We start from the raw sequence: 15,774 nt of genomic DNA on the forward strand, positions 1-15,774 counted from the left end.
GGCGCCGCGAAGCACATGGGATTTACCCCGCCTCGTCATGTGACAGCCACTGCCCGCCCCGGTGTCCCTTCCCGAACTTTAGAACTTCCAGAGGGACTCTCCTCTCCGAGCCTCTTCCGCAGTTCTTTGGTTCATTCATTCTTTGAGCCAGCATTTATTGAGTGCATACTAAGTGATAGGCGAAGTTTTGGCTAGGGGCCGAGAATACTGAAATTAAAGATCTGGTCCTGCCTAAGTAAATTATAGTACAAATACGGAAAGAAATATGAATTATACAGCCTTTGAAAATAATGTGGGTTTTAGATCATTGAAAAACCTATTAAACTGAATGTTATGCTAAAAGAATTGCAACATTCTGCCCTGGCCGGATAAATCGGTTAAAGTGTAGGTACTCCACCTATGCAGAGGTTATCGGTTCCATCCCTGGTCAGGGCACATACAGATCCATGTGTGTATGTCTTTCTGAAATCAGTAAGTAAAAGTTTTTAAAAAGAATTGCAACATTCTAATTAGGGAATTAGTATGAGTGAGTTGTCTTTTGTAAAATTTAGCCACTTTTAGGGACGGTCAAAGATCTTCAGAAATTCAAAATGACGGAAGAAGTAATCCCCAAACCGCTGCCCTGTAGCCAAAAGGTTTGGGTCATCTAGTACTAGAGCCAAACCCACCTGACTAGAATCAGATAGGTTGCCTGAGTTTTCATCCAAATTCTGCTACTTACTCCCTGGTGATGTACCTACTACCTACCTACTTAATATCGGTTGTAAAATGCTAAGATTTGAAACCTAGCAGTCCAGTTCAAATCTGAGCTTTTAACCACCGTGCTTTCTCTCACAATAATAAGGTCCACTCTATTGGGTTGTAAGGATTAAAGGAGTTAATTCATGTGAAAGTGCTTAAAACTGCTTCTGTAAATAGCAAAGTTTCTCGTTCTCTCTCCCCTCTGTGTATACACATAATCTCAGAAGAAAAAATTTCTCAGCATGAATAATGAACTGGCCACTTACTATACTGCTCCCAAAAATTAGGGAATCAGGGAAAGTGCAGATACTCCAGTACTTTCAGTCTTTTGTACAGTGCACTTTCACCAATGAAATAAAAGTTGGTTTTGCATCTCATTTGCATAATCAAACAACTTTCTTTGACTTGTTTGCTTTTTTTTTTATGACAGAGAGAGAGGGGGACAAATAGGGACAGACCGACAGTAAGGGAGAGAGAAATGAGAAGTATCATCAATTCTTCATTGTGGTTCCTTAGTCTCCTTAGTTGTTCATTGATTGCTTTCTCATATGTGGCTTGACGGAAAGGCGGGGGGGGGGGTGCACTGGTGCTATAGCAGACCGAGTAACCCCTTGCTCAAGCCAGCAACCATGGGGTCATGTCTATGATCCCATACTCAAGCCAATGACCCCATGCTCAAGCTGATGAGCCTGCGCTCAAGCCGGTGACCTCAGAGTTTCAAACCTGGGTCCTCTGTGTCCCAGTTGGATGCTCTAGCCACTGCACCACCGCCTGGTAAGGCTGTCATTTGCTTTTCTGATGTTCTTGTTTAATTAAAAAATAATGCTTCTTTATCACTTCATATTCATTTTGAAATATCCCCTAATTTTTGTGAGCAGTATATATGACCTATATAACCTCAATTCTCATAATTGCCTACAAAATAGATTGTATTATAATTTCCATTGTATAGGAAGAAATGAAGCTCCAGAGGTAGGAGAGCAAAATACATACATGGAGGAGCTACAGTGAGAATGAAAATGCTCATCTATTCTGTGACCCTTTCCAAGTGTTGTGACTTAATCATGTGTGGCTTCCTTCCCTGCTCTTCTCATTTCCTTCTCCCTGAGCAAACTAAGAAATAAGTCAATTACTACCTACATGCCAATCCATTCCTACCTCAGAAACCACTCTCTTGAACTCTTCAGAACAAGGTTCTACCTAAGATACCTTCCCATCTAATCATCCCACAGGCATCTCAAATTGTGTATGCCCCAATAGAAATTTGTTATCTTTCTCTACTCAATATTGTCTTCTACCTCGACCCCAGACACGTTGCTCAAGTATTCTATTTCAATAATACTGCCCAAACAGAAAAGCTGGTATTCATCCTATGTTCCTTCCCATCCATATACTACATCTAATTAGATACCAGGTCCTTATTGGTGTTTTGATCAAAATCCAGTCCTGTTGATTTTATCTTTAAAAAAAAATCTTTCTTCTGCCCTTCCCTATCTCTCCATTTCTACTACCCTAGTTCAGATATTCATTTCCCTTGTCTGGTCTCTGGGCCTCTGTGTTGAGTTTTCCCATATAATCATTCACTTTCTTCTTATTCAGTGATTGAGATACTGTCAATTTCTTAGCACAACAAAGCTCTTTTAAATCTGATCTGAGAAGGCTTAGAACTGTATCTCCTACCACACTTTGCCTGGCTCTATACACTTAGCCAAACCAAACTATTCATTTCTGAAAACAAATAGCTTTTCCATCTCCTTTTGCTACTCCCTTAGCTACATCCTACCCACTTTTCCTCTGGACAAACTCATCTTCATCCAAGTGCATCCAAGTGTTTCCTTGAAATCTCTCACTAACCCAAGCACTTAGGGCCTATTTCAATACCAGGGTAACTTGTTCATACCCCAGTACCGAATTGATCACAATATATCATAATTGTTTTCCATTACAAACCTTTTTAACAATTTAATTGATTTTTTTTTTTTCTGAAGTTGGAAATGGGGAGGCAGACTCTCACATGTGCCCGACCGGGATCCACCCGGCATGCCCACCAGGGGGCGATGCTCTGCCCATCTGGGGCCTTGCTCTGTTGTGACCAGAGCCATTCTAGCAGCTGAGGCAGAGGCCACAGAGCCATCCTCAGCACCCGGGGCCAACTTTGCTCCAATGGAGCCTTGGCTGCAGGAGAATAAAAGAGGACAGAGAGGAAGGAGAGGGGAAGGGGTGGAGAAGCAGATGGGCGCTTCTCCTGTGTGCCCTGGCCAGGAATCGACCCGGGACTCCTGCACACCAGGCCATCGCTCTACCACTGAGCCAACCGGCCAGGGCCCGTTACAGACCTTTTTAATAATTTAATTGATTTTATTTTTAAAAATTTGATTTTAGAGAGAAAGGAAGGGAGGAAGACAGACACAGATCAATGTGTCCTGATCAGGGATCAAACCAGCAATTTTAACATACTGGGACAATACTCTAACCAACTGAGCTATCTATCCAGGGCTGTAACCTTTTTTTTTTTTTTTTGTATTTTTCTGAAGTTGGAAACAGGGAGGCAGTCAGACAGACACTCCTGCATGCGCCGAACCGGGATCCACCCGGCACGCCCACCTGGGGGTGATGCTCTGCCCATCTGGGGGGTTGCTATGTTGCAACCAGAGCCATTCTAGTGCCTGTGGCAGAGGCCATAGAGCCATCCTCAGTGCCTGGGCCAACTTTGCTCCAATGGAACCTTGGCTGTGGGAGGGGAAGAGACAGAGAGGAAGGAGGGAGGGGTGAAGCAGATGGGCGCTTCTCTTGTGTGCCCTGGCCGGGAATCAAACCCAGGACTCCTGCATGCCAGGCCAACGGTCTACCACTGAGCCAACCAGCCAGGGCCCAGGGCTGTAAGCTATTTTAGAATTATTTTTTTCAATCTTTGCATCCCCACAAACTAGAATGTCTAATGCAAACTAAGGCTCCGTTGGTATTTCCTATTGAATGAATGATTATGAAAAATTAAGGGCCATGAAAAATTTCTCACTCTAAAGCACAACACTGATTTGGGAAGAAATTATCCTTTTGTTTTTGTTTACAAATCTATTGATTTTAGAGAGAGGGAGAGAGGAGAGAGAAAAATGCTTGTTGCACTTACTAATGCATTCATTGGTTGTTTCTTGCATGTGCCCTGACTGGATTGAACCCACAACCTTGATGTATCAGGACAATGTTCTAACTAACTGAGCTACCGGGCCAGCGCATACAAACTACTTTCTAATGTTAACATCAGCACCATTGGAAATTCAGCAATTACTATATCCCCCTTAGCCAGATAATAGAGGCTTACCAGACATGCTTATTTGGTCAAGACTACGACAGTTCCCATTAAAGGGGTTTGACAGGTCTGCTGCCTCCCAAGTTGTGCTTTAAGCTTTTATACAGGTTTTAAACAGGTTGCCAAGTGAGAACAGAGAAGACAATGGAGACACTCAATTAATAGTAGCTGCTTCTCCAGCTAGCCAAGGACTTGGACTAAAATGGGGTCCACAAGTTGCCACGGCTGCAAAGACCAATTAATATAGTGAATTTAAGGGCACTGGCTCTGAAGTCAGATGGACTTAAGATTCCAATCCTGGTTACACCACTTACCATGTGACCTTAAGTTATTGAACCTCTACAAACTTGATATTCCTCACTAAAACACAGGGATAGCCCTAGCCAGTTAACTCAATCAGTTAAGAGCATCATCTAGAAATGACAAAGTTGAATGTTCAATCACTGGTCAGGGTACACACAGGAAGCAACCAAGAGATACACAACTGAGTGGAACAAATGGATGCTTCCCTTTCCCCTGCTCTCTCTCCCCTTAGTCTCTCTAAAAAAAAAAATCAATAAAAATTAAGCCCTGGCTGGATAGCTCAGTTGGAGCATTGTCCCTAAGCACAGAAGTTCCCGGTTCCATTCCCCGGTCAGGGCACATATAGGAGCAGCGGGATGTTCCCGTTTCTCTCTCTCCCTACCTCTCTCAAAACAAAAACAAACAAAACAAAACATACAGGTATAATACCTACCTGTCAAAGTTGCTATAAGGTCTCATAAGTATATAGAAATACTTTTTCAACTGTTCAGAGGTTAAACCCACAGTAAGTGTTGGATAAATGCTAGCGACTACTACCACTGCCATGTGTTTTCTACTGCATCCACAGGGTACAGGCCCCAACAATCGGTAAAGCTATACTCATGCCAGCTCCACCAGGAAGAAGCACAGCAGATTGAGTGATTACATTCCAAGATGGAGACCAGTTCTCTTTCCCACTGCTACATCAAGAGCAAGGTCAGGGTCAAGTTTTCTTATACCATTTCTTCAAGGAGAGCCCCGAAAGATGTTAACATCAACAAATCTCTCAAACAGCACCCTCCCAAGATGGTCACAGGAACTAAAGATTTCCCTTCCATTCAGCAGCACAGAAGTCAAATTAGAAAGAGTGGGGCTAATCTGCTGCCTCTCAGAGCAAGGAATCCTTAGGCCAAAGTCAGAGAAGGATGGGCTTGAGGTGGGTGTGCACTGTCAGGGTTGGGGTAGGAGGTGTATGGGTCCACAAGCCCCTCACAAAGATATTTCTAAGTTATGTAAAATATTGTGTATATACATCTCCTAGAAATAAGGTCCATTACATTTATCAGCAGCATCTCAAGGGTTTAAGCCCTTAAAGATTAACCACTGTTTTAAGAAGATTAGGAAAGATAGAAGAAGAGAGGATTTATTTCTTTCCATTCAGGGAAGCCTCCCTGCTAGCCTAGGCTGAGTCTTTACAAACAATGCCATCTCACATCCACTCCCCACCCCAGGCTGGCCTCTAGCCATCATACCCCAGAAAACAGACAAAGAGGGACCTCAGGGATAAAGGTCTTTATTCAACAAAGTTAGCTCACTCAGTAACAAAAGAACAGGAGGTAACATTCCCCCAAAGGTCTAGAGCAATGTCCATCCCTGGCAGCAGGAAGCACAGCCCGCTACCATATAGCTACAGCTCAAAGCCTCTGGTGGCCAATCAGAGGTCATAGTTGGGGTTCTTCCGAAGGATAACAAAACCTTCCAGAATGGGGGTGACAGGGAGAAACTCCTCAGTTGCCAATTCTGCTCGCTCTCCATGGGCCAACAGTACTGGGGTTGTGTGTGTCTGGAACCCTGTGATGGTCTTAGGTTTGCCAGCCTGGCCCACCACATCCACGGCCTAGAGGGTCAAAAAATTGAGAAGAAGGGACTCCAGAGAGAAATGCAGCAGCAACCCAGAGCCCATACCAGTTTCAGAGAAGCAGGTAGGTATACATGCATTCTCCAAGTTCTAAAAAACAGTCTCTGAGCCTTCCCCTCTGCTTAACCCCTTACCTGGCCCACACGGACAGACACTGGCAATGGCCGTAGCTCTTCATCAAATGTAACCAGCATTCGAGGCTGCATGGCAGCCACCAGCCCATACAGTACATAGTGAGATTTGCCTAGAATTACTGGGGGAAAAACACATGACAAACACAGTTAGAGGCATCAGGACAGGCCTGGGCTTGGACCCTGGACCCCACTCTAGCCCGTACTCTTTTAACGCCTTAGTCATATAGCTGAACCCACACTCCTCCCCTCATATACCCTAGTATACACCAGAGATGCCCCACCTTATTCTGCCTGCAGCCCTCAAACTTGATAATCACCTCCCCCCAGTCACTTAGGAGCAAAAACTGGGCTCAATTCTCCATCCTCAAAATCTCTTTGGGACCGATCAGAAGTACGAGAGATGTAAGTTTCATGTAGTCCATCACAGGCCCTAAAACCTAAGGAACCCAGAGCGGTAAAGAGCTAACTCAGAGTCTTGCTCCTAAATTATCAAGGTGGCTCGGGCAGGTGTGGAGACAGGGTACAAAGTGCCACTACATAAAATTCCTGACAGGAACTCACTGTTGCGGACATCCAGGAAAGAGACAAGCACAGTGAGTAGCCCAGCCACGGCCACTTGACTCATAAGCTGTCGGTCACTGTGGTAGGGGCAGAGGGTGAGTGTGCCCTTCCCCAAATGTGTCAGGCCCTAAAATATACAGGAAGAAGTGGAAGTAGAAAGTCACATTTGAAAAGACATCACCTAACTTGGCCACACTGAAATCTAACTGACATCCTCCCTCCAGACCGAACTCAAGGTCCCCTTCGTGTCACTAAATGTCTCCCCTCCATCCCCACAGATATGTCCCTTGGCACACTCTAAAGAAAAGAGTTATCTTCTTTACCTGGGCCAAGCGCACCATGAAGAGGTTGTTGGGGTCCTTGGCATGATACTGGGCTAACTGGCGCAGCATTGCAGCCAGACGGGCATTATTGGTACCTGGAAATGTTGAGCATCACAGCGAATTCAAAAAAGGTGACCTCAAACCTTCCCCCAAGCTGCTTATGATCTTTTTCTGACTGATACTTACCACTGCCCACCATGCCCATGGCAAAGATGGAGTTATAGGAAACTTCTGGGTCAGCATCATGAGAGAATTTGCTTAGGGTATCCAGAATGTTGAGTCGTGGATTTGAAACAGAGATTAAGGCCAGTGCTAAAGGCACAGCCCGTCGGAGTGTGGGCTCCCCATATCTCAGCTGGTAATAAAATAACAAGGGTATTACAGAAAACAGTAAAAATAAGCTTTCTTACAGAAACAAACTGATAGGTAAAAGGAGCTTTAATTGAATTTTATAGAAAGAGCACAAAAAAAAAAATTACTCAACCATGAAAACCCATCAGGAAAGTCCCCTATGGCGAACCCCAAGCATTAAAATTGGTATATTCTCATCTTTTCCACGTTATACTCACCAGGTGGCCAAAGGTTCGTAGTGCCATCTCCGCACCAATCTCTTCCCCCATAGCAATAAGGGCAATCCCCAGTACAGCCACTCCCTGCAGTCAAAGAGGCAGCAGAACTCAGTAAGCTCAGGGAACAAAAATACCCTTGACCGGAGTCCTAAGAAGAAAATGCTGTCGTGTGGGCTACACCCTTAACCCTCTTATGCTGTTTCAATGCACAGCAATACCCAGAAGGGTTCACAAACAAACCCAAACCTGCTCCCCTGCAAGCTTTCCCTCTCCGAGAGCCTTACTCATAGTGCCCAGCTGCCCCAAGAACCTGATGTGCTCCCATGTCAGCGGGGGCTTCCTTCTTGTCCTTGTCCTTCTTTTCTTTCTTGTCTTTGTCTTCTTCCTTTTCCTTGGAGTCAAAGTGTTCGCTACAAATGTGGAGCAGTTGCTGTACCTTCAATACATTCCCAGAGCCTGCAGCAGGATGGTAAGAGTGAGGAAGGGTAGAAATGAGAAGGTACCAAGGAAAAGCTTTCTCCAGGAATAAACACTATACAATCTAATGCAGACCAGAACAACTGAACAAGTAGAAACGATCTGAGAAAACGTCCAGAGAGAAACGAGGAGTCACTGGGAAACCTAAGACACAGACCTGCATAGGCACACACATCCACCAATGTGTTGGCAAAGCTGCGGAATGGCTCTGACACAACCTCCAGTGCAGCCAGGATTGCCTCAATGGCCTCTCCTTTCCCTGCAGGACAGATTCTAAGGGTCAGAAGATACTTGCTCTGTACAGCACAGCTTAACACATAATCCCTCTCTGTTGTACCCACTGACTGTCATTCTGTTGCCCAAATAGAGGAGACATCCCCTCACCCAGATGATTGAGGCCCAGTCCAAGAGGAAGCCAACGGGCATACGTGTCCTTGAGTTCAGTCTCTGACTTTTCCATGATGGTCTGAAGGATAGTGGAAGTGACATCTCCATTACAGGATCCCACTGCTATCATTCCACAGGCTAGAGCTGTAACACCTGCTACCTAGAAATAGAAAAATCAGTATTACACATAGGAAGCTGTTAAAATAATTGCTTACCTATTTTAACTCCAGACAGCCAATTCCTACAGCCTGCTGTAACCACACTAGGTAAAAATTCCTATCTGATGTAGGACAAAATAACTACAGTAGCAACAAGCCTGACCAGGTGGTGGTGCAGTGGACAGAGTATGGACTTGGACGCAGAGGACCCAGGCTCGAAACCCCAAGGTTGCCGGCTTGAGCATAGGCTCACCAGCTTGAGTGCGAGGTCGGTGGCTTGAGCATGGGATCATAGACATGACCCCATGGTTGCCAGCATGAGCCCAAGGTTGCTGGATTGAGCAAGGGGTCATTCACTCTGCTGTAGTGCCCCCCACCCCGCCCTGTCAAGGCACATATGAGAAAGCAATCAATGAATAACTAAAGTGCTGCAATAAAGAATTGATGTTTCTCATCTCTCTCCCTTCCTGTCTGTCTGTCCCTATCTGTCCCTCTCTCTGTCACAGAAAAACAACAATAGTAGCAACAATTCATAGAATACTTAACTACGTCGGCCACTATGCCAACTGCTTTGCATACTGTTAACATTTAATCACAACAACCTCACAAAACAGGTCCTACTATTATTCCTCTTTTACTGGTGAGAAAAAATGAAGCATAAAGATGTTATGTGCCCAAGATCACACTGCTTATAAGCAGAGGTGGTAGGATTTGAACTGAGGCCTTTTTTTTTTTTTATAATTTATTGACTTTTGTGAGAGAGAGAGATAGGAACACTGGTCTGTTCCTACATGTGCCCTGACCAGAGATAAACCAGCAATCTCTGTGCTTCAGGGTGATGCTCTAACCAACCAAGTTATCTGGACAGGACTAAACTGCGGTCTTTTTGACTTAAGCCTATGCAATACTTAGCCATCACTAAAATGTCTCTGCACAAAAAATTTAGGGTTGAGAGGCCAACTTGTGGTGGCACAGTGGATAAAGCAACAACCTGGAGTGCTGAGGTCGCCAGTTCGAAACCCTAGGCTTGCCTGGTCAAGGCACACATGGGAGTTGATATTTCTCGCTCTTCTCCCTCTCTGTACCTCTCTCTCTCTTCTCTAAAAGTGAATAAATAAAAACCTTAGGGTTGGCAATAACTAAGAACAGTGGGAATCACCTATTCTAAGCAGGGTTAAGTTACTCCCCATTCTAGTCTGATATTTTCTCATGGATCCCAAGGGCTGGAACTCAATACCAAACCATTAATGCTTTAGCAGCAATGCCACTGGGGACTTAGAATCCCAGTTCCAAGGGATTTCATTGACAGTGATACAGTTCCCCTCTCCTACCTCAAACCCATTTCTTTTTTTCACTATTTATCAGAGAGTGGTAGGACTCAGAGTACCTTTCCCATCTCCCCTAAATGACCAATAGCCTCAACTCGCCTCCATACTGGACTTGGAATCTCCCATCACAGGCAGCAGCAGTGTTAGAACATCTTCACGATTGGAGCCAGCATAGGCCAAGCCTAGCCTGCAAAAGCCAGTGAGATGCCAAAATGAGAAACAAAAAACAAGCGCGGGAGATGTAGTCCCCAACATACCCAAGGATAGGACAAGGAAGAAACAAAAGGAGAATTGGTCACTCATTCATCATTTCAATAGTTATCAAGAGTCAAATATTTGAGGCATGGTGGCAGTTCTTGGCAATACAATGGTGAAAAGAGCCAATTCCTGTTTTCACAGAGCTTTCAGGCGAGCACTACCAGAAGGAGAAGCAATAAGCCTTACCCAAAGATAGAACCAAGTCTCATAGTGTTGCTGTTGTGGAGAACATAGTCTGAGAGCAGTGCCAAAGCAGGGTCACACTCATTCCGGACCCCAGAATTCACAATGCCACAGGCCAGGAGGGCTCCTGACTGCAAAATGCAAACAGATTCTTCATCAGGCTACTCCACCTTCCTCGCTGCAAAGATGCAACAAGGGCCTCGGAGCAGCACCGCCTTTACTCAAGTTAAAAACCACATAGACCTTACCAATGCAAGGGAGGCCCTGTGGGCCTTAGAACAGGGAAGCGAGATGTGCCCATTAGTAAGCTGTGCCCAGACCAACCTTGATGTAATCCTCAGAAGAGTACAGGTACTTGTCAATCTGGGTAAGGCCACCATCCACATCCCACAGCAGAATCATGCCAAGAGAAGCAGCTGCACTCAACATTCCTGTGCCGAGGAAAAATCTGTCTTAAAATGGTCCTACATTGAGAAAACTGTTATGAGGAGCCCTCCAAGGAACTGCATTGGGGATTGTCAGGTAACGTATGAATCTAGGAAGACAACCAGTGACCAGAGCAACACAAAATAAAGGAGGGACAAAACTATACCATGGTCCTTGTTCTTGTAAAGCCATTTGTTGCCATCATCAGTCAGCAGCTTATCCTGGCCAAAGGCTGCGTTCACAAAGCCATTCACAAAGGAGGAGGCCAGGTTCATGCGGGCAGAGTCCACTTGAGAGCCACTGCCCCCAAACCCTGCACAGGAAGGAGGGAAAAAAGGTTGGTGTAGAGTAGGGCAAGAAAGGAACATGGCGGTTGATCCCTGGTTCCGGGCTGGCCTCTGAGGATTCTCTACCTTTGCTTCCAACAGTGATCGGGAGAAAAGGTATGTGGGAATTCTGAAGTCTATAGGATAAATGTGTTGGGCAAACCTATCCTTCCCAAAACAAGGGCATAATTAACAAGCTTTAAATCCCCACAAACATGCAGATAGCTACTCACTGTTATTCTCTAGGTGGGTTTTATAGATGTCATCAGGCACCTTGGGCTCCATGATATCCAGCTGCGGAGAAGTCAGAGGGTCACAGCTGCTCCCCCCGTCCTCCCCTAGCTGTCCCATCTGCTATCCCACTGAATGACAATTCTAACAAAGGAGTTATAGTCACAGTTATAGTCAGAGAGGTGAAATGCCAGGTAGAATGACAACCAAGAAAGCCTTCAGGCCCTGGCTGGTTGGCTCAGCGGTAGAGCATCGGCCTGGCATGCAGGAGTCCCGGGTTCAATTCCTGGCCAGGGCACACAGGAGAAGCGCCCATCTGCTGCTCCACCCTTCCCCTTATCCTTCCTCTCTGTCTCTCTCTTCCCCTCCCACAGCCAAGGCTCCATTGGAGCAAAGATGGCCCGGGCACTGAGGATGCCCCCATGGCCTCTGCCTCAGGTGTTAGAATGGCTCTGGTTGCAACAGAGTGACGCCCCAGATGGGCAGAGCATCGCCCCCTGGTGGGCACGCCGGGTGGATCCCAGTAGGGCGCATGCAGGAGTCTGATTGCCTCCGTTTCCAGCTTTGGAAAAATGGGGGGGGGGGGGGGGGGGAGAAAGCCTTCATAGAAAAGGGCAGTCACACCTCCCGAGCTAATGCCAAGAAGTTGCTGTTGAGCTGCACGTTGGACATGATCTCTGTCAGGTCCTCATACTCCTCCACATCTTCACTCAGCTCCAGAAATACCCCATGCCGGCCCAGCATGAATGCCATCTGCTTTTGCACTACCCTGTGGGAGAGAGCCATCACATCTGCTCAGCCCACGTCCACTAAGGGCACAGAAAAGCCCCTCAAGCCCTATCCAGAAACTATAAGCCCCCAGCCATGAGCTTATCCCTTCCTTTGCCGACTTCTTCCCTACATACACATCCTTGCAAGAGGTGAAGATGTCTTCTACCAGTTCCATGTCATTGAGCATCAATGCCAATCTCAGAGCTTCGGGGAAGCGACTAAACTTTCGGAACACACCCAAGGCACAACGCAGTAGGGCAGAGTTCTCAGGTTCGGGCACATAATTCACACAACTACAGAAGTAAAAATAATAAAGGAATCAGAAGTTCCAGATATCTATTTACTTCATTTAATTCACTTACCAAGAATAAAAACTAAATGCTATATTTATATTATCTAGGCATTATACCAGATACTAGGACTATGAAGGAGACGTGATGTTTCTGTCCTCAAATAGCTTACAGATATCAACAAATTAATTACATGGCCCTGGCCGGGTGGCTCAGTAGACAGAGTGTTGTCCCAGCATGCTGAGATCGTGAGTTCAATCCTCAGTCAGAGCACATAGAAGATACAATCAATAAGTACACAACTAAATGGGACGAGCTGATGCTTCTCTCTCTCTCTCATCTCTGTCTCAAATCAATGGAAAAAATTTTTTAAAAAGTAACTACAGTTTGATGCTACCTTTGATGCAAATGATCTGGGAAAATAGAGGAGGCACAATTAAGAGAGAAGGTAGGCTGGGAAGGTAGGCCTGCCACCATTCCCCACCATACTCGCTCACCTGGTGAGATAAAGGCAGACCTTTGCATATGCATTCTCATCAATGTCCTTCTCCAGCATATCCACCTGCTCAATTTCCATGAGCAAGTCACAGGCCTCATGCTCTGCATTGTGGGCCATGTTGTAGGGGACAATCTCCTTCACCAGGGTCAGCAGTGGCTCCCTCTGTGTCTTCTCTGCATCATCCAGCTCCTGCCACTCCTTAGCCACTTCTCCTGCTAGATGCCTATGGATAGGCCCAGACCATTAGGGGAGCACTTCTCAACAGGTCAAAGAATTTAGTGTCTGGGAAACTCAATACACTGTTATTCCAAAACAGATAGTACTCTAAGACTGAACTCAGAATTATGTCTCAAAACCCCATTCAGATTCCCAAGAAAAGGTCTTACCTGACATACTCATGACCCCACGATGCCAATTCCTCCTGGGATCCCACTAGCCGATACTTGAGGCACTCACGCTCCCCGCTCATGGTCATGGCCAAAACAGAAATGATATCAGCAGCAAAACGCTTTAAAGAAACCAGTCTTTTAAGTCAAATCCAGAATAAGGGAAGTATTACATTATGGAGTCAAAATCACTATCACTATCCCCAAAATTAGGTATTAACTATACACCAGCCTCTGTTACATAGAGCATCCAAGCTAAGCCTCAGGATAACTCCAAGGTTAGTGTTGTTATCTCCCTTTTAAAAAAACATGGCTGAAGGGTGGTAATAAGGGGAAAATGGAGAAAGATGGACTATCAACTTTATACTAATCACAATAATAAAATATTAAAAGGTTTTATGCAGAAAAGACTCACAATCTAGAAAGACCACTATAACTTCTGTATGAAAGACAACTGTATAGGAAGTCAAAAACAAAAGGAAAAAGGTCAGTTAGGAGGCTGCTACAGTAATTCAGATTTTCTGGATTAGGGCTGTTATAACAGGCAAAGAAGTGATTGAACTGGCAGCGTATTTTAAAGGTAAGAAAAGAATGAATGTGCATGGGATAACAGGAAACAAAAAATATTAAGGTTAAACATAAGTTAAAAATATAGTAGATCAGCCTGACCAGGCGGTGGCGCAGTGGATAGAGCGTCGGACTGGGATGCGGAAGTACCCAGGTTCGAGACTCCGAGGTCGCGCGCGGGCTCATCTGGCTTGAGCAAAGAGCTCGCCAGCTTGGACCCAAGGTCGCTGGCTCCAGCAAGGGGTTACTCGGTCTGCTGAAGGCCCACGGTCAAGGCACATATGAGAAAGCAATCAATGAACAACTAAGGTGTTGCAATGCGCAACGAGAAACTGATGATTGATGCTTCTCATCTCTCTCTGTTCCTGTCTGTCTGTCCCTGTCTATCTCTGCCTCTGTGTAAAAAAAAAAAAAAAAAAAAAAAATATAGTAGATCATGATAGTAAAACATCAACTTCCAACATAAATGATAGAAACAGTGTCTTTTAAGGAGGTAAGCCTCCTGTCAGCTCTTAGGTGAGTATTTTGACTATGATAAGTTCTGTTCCACTAGCTCAGGTCTCAGGTCTATCAGGCTTCCTGTGACTCCCTCTAAGTGCCAGGGGTCCTCATGACAAGGAATTCCTAAACTAGGCCTCCACCAGCTTCTGAAACAGTTTACCTTATTCTCCCCAGGGGACATGTTCTCGTATATTTCCTTCAGCTTGCCATAGTGTGGGCGCAGAAATTTGAGAGGCTTGGGCACGGAAGTCATGGAAGTTGTAGAAGAACGAATCTGCCTCCGCAGTTCCTCCAGGGCTGGTCGGTACAGGGACGTGTCCTTCTCCTGATCAGGAGATGGATCAGACAAAGAAAGAGTCACATCCCTTAAGTCATAATACACAGGTGTTTAACAATTCCCCTAGGAGTCACCGTTTTATTCATCTGTGAGTCCCCCCCATCTCTGAGTCTACCTGCACACTGCCTGGCACAAATACAAAGAACCCCTGCTGAGAGTTCAAGAACTGCTTCTCTTAGAGAGAAAGCTACAAAATGTGTCAAATATTCATTGTTCCTATCCTCCCTCACAGCATCGTCATACCACTGATCCTAACATACAGTGCATGTTTCCCTATACCTCACATAGTTGTTGCCCCAAAACGGAATAAAGCAAACAAGTGGGAAAGCTCCAAACACGCACCCACTCAAGTTATAATATGACTCACCCCGAGTCGTTCCACGAGCATCTCCAGTTCATCCTGAAGCTGTTTGTCCTCCTCAGACTGGAGGGTTGGGGGAGGAAGCTCAACAAGAGAAGGAATCCCAAACACGACCTCCTCCCATTCACCCTGGGGCAGGTGGACAGTAGCCTGCCTCCTTAGGAGGGACCAGACAGACAAGGAAAGAGCGGGAATGGGAATTCCTGGTGGGAAGGCAGCCTGGTCTAGACCAGTCTCTGCTTGAATGACGTTTCAAAACATGGGGTGACAGTGACTCTTCCGGGCCCCCCTCACGACGCAGTGGTGAGGGCTGGTGGGGGCGGCAGAGGTGACAGCGCGGAATGAAGGATGAGGGGCAGAGAGGCGGGGTGCCGGGAGCCCCGAGGGACACCCCATCCGCCCTTTTCCGGGCGCGGCAAGGCCGCTGGATGTCGGGCCCGAGGCCTGCGGAGCCGCCGTGACTCAGCCCGCGGCCTCATCCGCCGGCTCCCGGGGCCATGTCTCACCAGTTCCTGCTCTTTGTCCTTGTCTCCGGCATCCCGCCGCTCCTTGCTGCCCGCCTTCTCCTCTGCGCCGCCGGGTGCCGTTGTTGGGGGTTGCTGGGGTTGCAGCGATGCCTTGTCCCTGCCACCCTCCTCCATCTCCGCCGCCACTGCCGGCCAGCTGCGCGCGCACAACTCACACCACCCGGTTTCCCAGGTAGCCTCGCGCCCATCGCCCACAGCGCCCCTC

The 15,774-nt window shown here is 46.3% G+C and overlaps 1 protein-coding gene across 1 annotated transcript; it reads right to left on the reverse strand.

The window, feature by feature from the left end:
• Nucleotides 1–5,608: 5,608 nt before the first annotated feature.
• Nucleotides 5,609–15,740, reverse strand: PSMD2 (proteasome 26S subunit ubiquitin receptor, non-ATPase 2). Its single transcript, XM_066241137.1, has 21 exons — nt 15,549–15,740; nt 15,049–15,105; nt 14,505–14,669; nt 13,277–13,398; nt 12,889–13,113; nt 12,236–12,394; nt 11,955–12,099; nt 11,333–11,393; nt 10,940–11,086; nt 10,672–10,778; nt 10,351–10,478; nt 10,006–10,093; nt 8,418–8,580; nt 8,191–8,292; nt 7,867–8,012; nt 7,557–7,640; nt 7,174–7,342; nt 6,988–7,082; nt 6,665–6,791; nt 6,104–6,222; nt 5,609–5,948 (listed from the first exon to the last, which is right to left on the reverse strand). Exons 1-21 carry the CDS (start codon nt 15,681–15,683, stop codon nt 5,766–5,768), a joined length of 2,727 nt encoding a protein of 908 aa, XP_066097234.1. The 5' UTR covers nt 15,684–15,740; the 3' UTR covers nt 5,609–5,765.
• Nucleotides 15,741–15,774: the final 34 nt, after the last annotated feature.

The sequence above is a fragment of the Saccopteryx bilineata genome, chromosome 8 (genome assembly GCF_036850765.1).
Source record: "Saccopteryx bilineata isolate mSacBil1 chromosome 8, mSacBil1_pri_phased_curated, whole genome shotgun sequence".
Taxonomy (NCBI): domain Eukaryota; kingdom Metazoa; phylum Chordata; class Mammalia; order Chiroptera; family Emballonuridae; genus Saccopteryx; species Saccopteryx bilineata.

Bases quoted from the DNA above. Each gene is read 5' to 3' on its own strand.
- PSMD2 (XM_066241137.1), bottom strand. From the start codon at position 15,683: ATGGAGGAGGGTGGCAGGGACAAGGCATCGCTGCAACCCCAGCAACCC. The intron at 10,479-10,671 runs GTTGGTCTGGGC...TGCATTTTGCAG, and splicing joins CTTCTGAGGATTACATCAAG to TCAGGAGCCCTCCTGGCCTG. The intron at 7,083-7,173 runs GTAAGTATCAGT...CAACATTTCCAG, and splicing joins CATGGGCATGGTGGGCAGTG to GTACCAATAATGCCCGTCTG.